The following is a 9,871-nucleotide window of genomic DNA, read 5'->3' as shown; positions in this document are numbered from 1 at the left end:
AACAAACAAAACAAAACAAAAAATCCCTAAGAACCTGGCAATTGGTCCTATTATTCCTGGTAAATAGGAGCAGGGTCAAATTTTATATTCTTGGGCTCAAAGATCATTGCAGATGGCAACTACAGCTATAAAACTTAAAGGTGCTTGCTAGTTGGAAGGACAGTTATGGCAAATCTGGACAGCATAAAAAGTAGAAGTTGCTAATAAAGCAATAATAATATTAGCACATTGCTAATAAAGGTCCATATACTCAAAGGTATGATTTTTCCAATAGCAATTTACAGCTGTGAGAGTTGGACCGTAAGGAAAGCTGAGGACTTCAGAATCAATATTTTTGAATTTGAATTCTGGTACTGGAGAATTTTTTTGAGGGTCCCTTGGACAGCAAGGAGATCAAATCAGTCATTATTTTAAAAAATTAATACAGGTTATTCATTGAAAGGTCAAATACTGAAGCAGAAGCTTAGGATGGAACCTGATTGGAAAAGACGAAGGCAAAAGAAAAGAAGATGGCAGAGGATGAGATAGAGAGTGTCACGGAAACAGTGGACATAAACTTGGAGAGACATCAAGAAACAGTAAAAGACAAAACTAGAGTGCTATGGTCTTCTCACTGCTACCTGTAGCCTCATAGAGCTGAGCACCTTCTCTGATGAATGTATGTTAGGCTGAGTGGTCCTGTGCTAGTGTCCACAAAACGTGACTGAATAGTAGAAAAGTAGTTGAGAAATTTATGACCAGAGACAGGTCAGTGATCATGACTAGTGAGAATTTCTTCAAACAGAGGTGTTTTTTTTTTCCTTTGAAATATATTTACTTTTTGCATTCCTTTTCTAAAAAAATTATTTATTTCCCCCAGTTACGTGTAAAAACAACATTGGGGGGTTATACATGTATATTCATTTGTTTTATATGTTTCCTTATGAATCAGGTTGGGAGAGAAAAATCAGAAAAAGGAAAAACCATGAAAAAAAAAAAGCAACAATAACATAGCATGTGCTGATTTACATTCATGCTCCATATTTCTCTCTCTGGATGTGAATGGAATTTTCCATTCAAAGTTTATTGGGATTGCCTTGGATCACTGAACTACTGAAAAGAACCAAGTCTCATATTTGATCATCACACAATGTTGCTGTTAATGTGTACAATATTTTCCTGGCTTTGCTCACTTCATTTTGCATCAGTTCATGTAAATCTTTCCAGGCCTTTCTAAAATCAGCTTTTTTTAATAGAACAATAATATCCCATTAATTTCATATACCAAAATTTATTCAGCCATTCCCCAATTGATGGGGATCTACTCATTTTCCATTTTTTTGTTTCCAACACACAAGGGCTGATACAAACAGTTCTGTACATGTGGGTCCTTTCCCCTCTTTTATCTCTTTGGAATAATTTTTGAATTTGAATTCTGGTACTGGAGATTTTAAAGATTTTTAAGTCCCTTGGACAGCAAGGGGATCCCAGTAGTAACACTGTTGGATCAAAGGATATGCAGTGAGATAGCCCTTTGGGCACAGTTCCAAATTGCTCTCCAAAATGGTTGGATCAGTTTCCAACTCCACCCACAATATATTAGAGTCCCAGTTTTCCCATGTCCTCTCCAACATTCATCATTATCTTTTCCTGTCATAGCCATAGGTGTGAGATGGTATCTGCATTTCTTTAATCAATAGTGATTCAGAGTATTTTTTCATGATTATAGATGGCTTTAATTTTGTCTGTGCATATCCTTTCACCATTTGTCAGTTGGGGAATGATCAAATGAGGTTCTGGGGAGGAACTCACCTATCAAAGGAGGCTAAACTGGGGTAGGTGTTGCAAGCATCAGAAAGTTGGTGGGGCCGAGGTGGCCTCTGGGATAAATATAATCTCTGTAGCTCTGGGATAAACATAAATCGTTTAGCATTTAAAACTCTTTACAATCTGGCTCCAACCCTTCTAAAGCCAAACCTCATCATTTCCCTTCACACATTCTATAGTCCAGTCAAACTTGTTCAACCACGACCGACTCTTGGTGACTTTCTCGTCAAAGATATTGGCGGGGTTTGCTATTTCCTTCCCCGGTGGACAGAGTTAAATGACCTGCCAGGATCACCCACCCAGTGAGTGTCTGAGGTTGGGCTGACCTCACCTTCCTGACTCTAGGTCCAATGCTTTCTGCGCTGAGCCATGCCATCGGGCAGCCTATCTCCTTAGAATATTTACCCACCATCTCCTGTATCCAGTGGATTTATACTGTCCCAGGCCTGGAATATTTTGTCCTCACCTCTACCACTTGGAATCCCTGGCTCCCTCTAAGGCTCAGAGGAAGCATATTTTACTGTGTAGTCTTTCCTGATAACCCAGTCACAAATGCCCTCCCCACCCTCTAATCGCCTTATATTATTTGGTATCTACTTATATATGCACTCTCCTATAAGAGCTCCTAAAGAGACTGGCTCACTTTGCATCTTCAGGGCCTACCCTAGTAGGTTAAATATATTCCTGTGGTTTGGTTTAGCATTTAGGCCAGTCATTTAAACTCTGAACCTGTTTTCCCGCCTCAAAATTCTCTCCGTACTCCAGTTCCTTCACAATATGGATTCATTCCAATTGCACATAACTTCCCTTCCCCCACCTCCAATCCAGATTATTACTTCTCTCCTCCGATGGCTGGTCCTCTCATCTCTGCTTCGCCTTGTGCCTCCCCAAAACCCTTACCTTCTCCACCTCAATATCCTTCCTTCCTTTCTGCTGGGGCTGTCTCCTTTCTCAAGACACATTGCCAGTTCTCTACTTTGCATAGATTACATTTCACCCTCCATTATCCTTTCCTTATTTGAATACATCTCATCTCCCTAGTTTGGCCTCCCACACAGAACTTTGAAGGTGGGAGTAGCCAGAAAAGACTGGTCTTTTCCAGATAGTTAATGAGGGAGTTTCCAAATACTCATAAAGTATGAATGTTTCCCTAAATACTGTCTTGTGCCATATTCTTCACTGGAAGTTGGGTGCAAAAGCCCTGCAGTGACTGACATTTTTCAGACTTTCCAGTATCTTCAATCAGGATAACCAAATAGTAGCAGGCTGCCTTTCCACAGGACAGACAAAAAAGTTTGTTTTAAAAATACACTTTCTCAACTAAATATAAAATTCCACAAACTGATGAGAAATAATTCTTCTTTTCATGAGAAGCAGAGTGATATACGGTAAAAAGAATTACATTAGAGATATAAAACATGTGGATAGGTCACTCAACAAGCTAGTAAGAGCTTACTACATAGGCCAACACTATGCTAAGTGATGGGGCTACAAAGAAAAGGGGGGAAAAAAAGCCTTATAGGAGCTCATAGGCTAATGAGGGAAAACATGGAAATAACTATGTACAGAAAGATAAAGAGTAAATGGGAGGTGATCTGGGAAGGTACTAGTCAGGGGCTAGTTAGGAAAAGTCCTTTTGCAGAAAGTGGTTTATGAAAGTGGGCTCTTTACAGATTAATGGAACTGAAAAGAGCCTTAGAAATTCAGTGAAATTATCTGTTTACAAATGAGCCACATGAGACCAACATCCACCAGTATTTCCTTCACAACATGGATTAAGCCAACTGCCCCTCCTTCTTCCAACATTAATCGCCTTCCTGGGTTATTAATTTTCGTTAAAGACAACAAAACTGTCCCTGCACCTGGACTGGGCCCTCTTCTCTCTGTGAGAGAGCTTCCTGCTGATCTCAGGGAAGTGAGAAGTCTTGCTCACATGGAATGTGGGCTTCTTAGATGTGATGGATTTCTGGAAACCATACCTGTCATGACACTGTCTCTGACGTCACCATTCAACATCCAAAAAATGAAGTAGTATATCTGTTATAAATCTCCTCAGGGCAAAGTAAACTACCACATTTTGTCTCAACATTGAACTTTAGCTGCAAAGTTCTGGCTTTCGCCCCATCACTAACAGAACTCAACATATTCCCTAAGGTGAATTAGTCTCAGAGTTAGGCTCTGAACACAGAGGTCTTCTAAGTCCAAGATTATTTAAGCCATATGACCGTGGACTCTTTAAAGATCTGAATTTCAGTCTTTTTATTTAGCAAAACAGAATAGTGTTATCTAAACTACTTTACCTTTCTGGATATTTGAGAGGAAAGTGGCAATTTATGGTTTTACAGAAATGTGACTTTTGTTGTTCTAATTGGAACTTGAAAACAGAGCTAATTAAAAATAGAACTCCTTACTTTTGTCATATTCTGAGATAAAACAACTTGTAAGCAAAGAAACAACTTTCAACAGTGATAAACAGTTTTTATTCAGGCAATGAAACATGAAAAAAATATATTAGTACTTATTATAATAATTTCATTTGTGTAAGTATAACTCTTACAAATATTTACCTGACATATAAAAAGGGAAATTATTATACATATAAAATTTATGTAGATGATCATTACATATACAATGCAATCTTGGTAGGAGTCAAGCAGCTTTCACTCCTCCCTATGGGAGGGTAATCAATCACTCACTGTATGGCAGTCACAGGGGCACAGCGGAAGCAGGTGTGCAATTAGGATGGTCACTTATTGGCACATGTTACTATATATGGAAATCTATTGGCAATGTATTCGTGCTGACAGCAACACTGAGGAATATACTGGCACCTTTGAGAATTAAAAGGGGCATCTGTATTCTACCACAAGGAAGAAAAGACTCCAGGTTAAATTTAGTTAAGACCTGGGGGTTGGTTTAGAGTTCCAATTCTTAAGTTTACAAGATCATTTGAGTTCTCAAGTAAATACAGAAGATTACAGTGATTAGCCTGGGAGCTCCATGAGAGCAGAAACTATCTGAATTCTGGATCTTCCCCAGCACTAACACGAACTTCATGTTTGTCAACATTTGATGGGCAGAGAACTTTAAACAGATTCTACATACCACTTCAGGCAGAGGGCAATGCAATCTTTAATAGCTCTAAAAAAATAAAGAATAATTCAAAATAGAAGAGTGGCTTAGCTGCATGCTGGTCTCCATTTACATTTAGATTATAGGATGCCATAGGTCTAAAATGGTGCACTCAGCATCTGTGAGATGAGATGCCCATATAAGCCTGTCAACTTATTGTCACTAAACCATATTTTAGCTAAGAAATCATTCCATAGCAGTCTTGCTTGTCCAAGTCTGACTGCAGGCTGACAAGGCAAAGCAAAAAAAGAATTGCTTCTGGATGACAATCTATGAACACATAAGACACTGATTGGCAGGGAGAGAGCTCACCCACTGCTCAAGGACAATGTCCCTAAAAAAGGGCTTTACCAATTCTAGAATATTATTTCTCAAAGCAGACCCTGCAGAAGGGATGGAATTCAACAATAGATTCAGGAAGGGGGTTAACAGAAAACTAAAAAAAACAAAAATAAAAACAAAAACCAGCATTGCATCAGGGGACCAGCAAACCCGCCTTTACCAAGATTGATCAGAATAGGTCATGTGACTGAGGTTGTGTCTGTTAATGCAGATTCTCCTAGATGGGTGATTATTGCTCTGCCTCTGCAGAGGATGTGAGGTTCTGCTAGATGTGGAAGCCTGTAATTCTGTGATTATTTACTTGTATTGAAAGGGAATGGCAAAATATGTTACTGCCTTTAAGGGAACAATTAAGCTTCAGGGCCCATTGTGTGTGCATCTTTCTAACCAGGTTAATGGACCCACAGAACAGGCCTTCTAGACTCCTCCCTGTAATTACCTGAGGTGGATGTTTGATCCACAAAATATGCAAATTGTTACATTGTCAGCTTGAGACAGTCAATGAAAATTTTCTTAATACTGTGAAGGTAAGAGTAATTCTTCAAAAGAGCTTAAAATTTCATTTTAAAACAAAAAACAAAGAAAAATAGGAAAGGTGAGAAACTTAAATATATGGCACAATCCTGGGTAAGACCTTGGGCTTGGGACAAGAGCTATCTCAAGAAACCAGAGGTCACTGTAACCTGCAGCTATTTTAAGAACTTTTGATAGTGAAAAGATAGGAAATGGAAATGTGCTGGGGTTCCCCCAACTCCTCACCCTCCCCAGGGTCACAATGATTCTAAAGGCCAATTATTGTTTTTAAGAGACCTATTCATCAAAACTGAAGATTTGGCCTTAGATTCTGCTATGGGATTTACTTATACTGTGTGTCTCAAAAATCTTAGTGCCATTCTAAGTTTAAATCAAAGCTTTAATTTAATAGCTATAAAAATATCTAAACATGATTTCATAGCTATTAAAACTTAAAACTGCACTAAGACTTTTACAACAGCCTGGATTTTCAAAGCAAATGGGAAAGCTTAATACTATCTTTAAGGAAATCATTCAGCCCAGTATATCTTTGTGCATCATACTGAGCCTGTGCATGAAATCAAATCATTAGTATTGGGAATATATAGTTTCTAAATGTCAATGTGGGGGATGAATGACAAAGGTAGAATGGATTAGATGGGAAGGAGACTAGATTGAATTGAGGAAAAATTCAACCCAGCCTTCACCCAAAAATAAAATTGAATTCTGCAACACTTTGGGATGCTTCCAAAACCCTCATCATTTTTCACTGTCATGTGTTTCTGAACTTCCTAATTTGGGCCAGGGTTGAAGAGAGCTAGCAATGTATCTCTCAGTATTTCCAGGCCAATAGTGTAGAACAAGGGGTTTGAGTATAGGTCAGTCACGCAGCCAGATTTCAAGGCATTTCTCCAAATAAAGCAAAACTCTGGAAAGTTCACCATCACTGACAGCTACTGTTCAATCTTGACCCCATGGGCGGAAAAAGGCTAATTCTACCATGAGGCATCAGATACTCCAACGAAAATAATTTTAGACAAAAATAGCTACACTTTGGCAAAGTCAACTATATATTTCTTAAGAACCAAAGGACAAAAGTCCTGCTCCTACTTCCCAAGCATTCTCTAAAACATTCTCAAAGTCTACTGCAAAAGTGTCTCAGGGGTGACAGAATAGAGGGGCCCCAACACTTTTTTTTTCCAACTGGACATTGAAATACTTACAAGAACATAGTTTTTTAGCTCTCAACTATGCTTAAGGTGAGAGATAGGCTGTTACTACCCTAGGGAGTACAAGAGTTGCTTTATGCTCCTAAACTCAATGTACTTCACTTTGCCCAGGCTATCATTTCATGTTTGGGCAGATGCCTAGGGTACTTAAAAGAATTGTCCTATCAAGTGTTAACTTTCAGTGCTATTGGGGCATTGGTGAGTAAGTATTAGTCAACAGTTGAAATATGAAGTCTTTAAGAAAATGGGGCCCTTTCACATTTTCTGCACTGCACCTCCATTTGCTAGAATCTATATACAATGGCAACCAGAGCTGCCTGCTAATTTGTGTCCCAAAAGGGGATTGTCATCATCAATATAACACATAGCACTAGTGCTCTTTGGCTACTAAGAGACCGTGAATACACGATCCAGTTGAAACTGCTACGTGTGCTTCATGTATAGGACAGACTGAGAGCAAACAAACAGACATGGACACTTTCTATCTACACTTCCTATCTATGTTGGCTAGCAGCAGAAAGGTTCTGTAAACTTTCCCTTTTCCTAAATGCCAATATTATTTTCCCAGAGGGTTTTAGAATCATAGCTCAAAGAAGAAACCAATGTGTTATTCCACCGCTTGTAATGTGCAACAAAAATCCCTTTAAGCCTCAATATTTGTTTTGGAAAACCTAAATGATTGTCCTAAATTGAGTGATTCAAAATTTTTTTTTCTTTTGTTGTTGTTTTTGTTCTTTAATTTTTTTCCCTTATTGCTACACAAAGTTTTATCCTAAAGGTTTTCAAAAGCAAACAATTCCGGGAGTTTAATAGGATTCTCAGTTTTCAAAGAAATGCTGAGTTGTGACTGAAGAGTATAGAACTCATGTGAAAGGTGTGTGATAAAGAGACAACGCAAATTTTGGATTTATGGAAGGCCTCCACTGCTCACTGCAAAAGTTGGATCATGCAACAGCATTAAAATTACAGTATGACAATAACCATATACTCAAAATACTGCACATTATCACTATGAAGTCCTTGAAAGTAATAGGTTCAAGCAAAAACAAGTAATTCCAAAGGGCTACATGGCTTTGGCTTAGCTATAAGGAGGGGAATTCACTGGCATTGGATTAAACACTCCCATCCAGCAGCTAATGGGATGAATGGGTGTTGACCCTATTTATATAAAAGGTAAAAATAATAATTTTCAATACAGATTTCCCCCCTACAACTTTTAAAGTGGCACAGAAGTAGTTTTTTTCTTCAAACAGTAATACAAAAGGTGCTGAGTCTCAGAGCACTTTATATATAATTTCTTTTTAACGTCTGTAGTTTTGCTAAAAACCTAGTAATGGAAATCTTTTGAAACCAGGCATGTCAAATAAAGCAAAACATGCTTGATCCTTCAAGCTAGTCTTTAATTCTGGTCTTTCCAGTGTTAAAATCTGGGTCAGGGTTTTAGAGAAGAATGTTATATCTATCCTGAAATATTAAAAAATTAGAATGCATTTTCCCCTAATTTCTCCTATGCCTTCCCAAAAGGTAGTGGTGGTAAGGGAAAGCCTGTAATTATTTTCTAATTGGATTATCTAAATCTTTTCTAAGGGAATTTTATTTGCACAATTCAAGTGAAAATTTAATTTCTTTAAATTAAAAAAATTAATCTTATTTTTATTTCCATAAAAGGGCCCCCCAACCCTGCATCATGTGTATCTATTAAGAAAAACTGGCACTAACTCAAAACTAGTACAGTTACTATGGAAAGAGTAAATGCTTGTCCTCACTCCTGGCAAATCAGTGATAGAAGATAGCAATAAAGTAGAATGGTAACAGAAACTACCAAAGAAGGGATTCTGTTCTTAACAGAGCTTCTCCTTCCTGCTTCAGTGTGAACTTTGAGAAAAGAAGGGAATCAGCTTCAAAAAAAAAAAAAAAAAAAAACCAAACCAGAAGCAGCCTAGCAGTTCAGAAGCCTGTCCCTACTACAAGACCCTCCCAGGACATCTCCTAGACCCACAACCTTTGTTCTATGGTGTCCTTGAAGAGGGAGCAGCTCCAAATCCTTCAAAATAATCAGGTGTACTCTCAGTAAGCAATGTACCCAACCTCTCCTCTCCTGACTTGAACAAAAGATTAGATTTTCCCTTCAAATAAAAACCAATTTCAAAAAAACAAAGCTATGTCATCTTTAAAAAAAGAAAAGAATTAATTAGAAGGTAATTCCAGTGGGAGGCTGCAGAGGTCATGAATTCGGGAAACAATACAGACCACAATCACCTACAAATTGGAAAGCCAAACCTACTAGCCAGCCTCCTGGTTTGCTGAACCTGACTACCAACAACTGAAAAAGGACTCCAGGGGTTGTCCTGTCTTTTTTGTCTTTTGAGGGGGCTGTTGAATCTGCAGCAAAGCTGAACAGGGAGCAGTAAGCATGTGCCCTTCTCTGCTACGGGGAGATTAATCCTGGATAAGGCAAAAATACTTGGGAGTCACAAAGAAGCAGCTGAGGGAGGGCATGCTGGATTAACAGCCAGTCTTTCCCAGCTTTGCGATCAGCTCATCACAGATCTTTGTCAGTTCTTCAATTTCTTGGTTCTGGGGGAAAAAAAAAAAAGAAGAAGAAGATGGGTGTCAGAATATATACAGTTGTATGGCTGCTAAGATGGCTAGGTGGTCCTAGAGAGCCAACATCATGAAACTGACCCAAATGGGCAGGAGTCAAGCAGCATCCCACGTCTGCAGGCTTCTGGTGAGGGAAGGGCCTTCCAAATCACCTCATAGATAATTAGGTGACCATCATATTTTCATTTAGAGGAAATAGAGGAGGTCTTTTCATTTTTCCTCCCAAATTTAATCTTGGTATCTTC

At 38.5% G+C, this 9,871-nt stretch overlaps 1 protein-coding gene across 11 annotated transcripts in view; it reads right to left on the bottom strand.

The window, feature by feature from the left end:
- Positions 1–4,263: 4,263 nt before the first annotated feature.
- Positions 4,264–9,871, bottom strand: part of TACC1 (transforming acidic coiled-coil containing protein 1) — a 161,540-nt gene continuing 155,932 nt past the window's right edge. For all 11 annotated transcript variants that reach the window (XM_074287293.1, XM_074287291.1, XM_074287292.1 and 8 more), the window contains one exon: positions 4,264–9,599. In XM_074287293.1, the coding sequence (XP_074143394.1) occupies positions 9,528–9,599 (72 nt within the window). In that variant the 3' untranslated portion in view covers positions 4,264–9,527. The remainder of the gene's footprint in view (positions 9,600–9,871) is intronic.

This window comes from Sminthopsis crassicaudata, chromosome 2, assembly GCF_048593235.1.
Source record: "Sminthopsis crassicaudata isolate SCR6 chromosome 2, ASM4859323v1, whole genome shotgun sequence".
NCBI lineage: Eukaryota > Metazoa > Chordata > Mammalia > Dasyuromorphia > Dasyuridae > Sminthopsis > Sminthopsis crassicaudata.
Note: the sequence above shows the minus strand (reverse complement) of the source record. Positions and strands in the feature narration are given on the sequence as shown.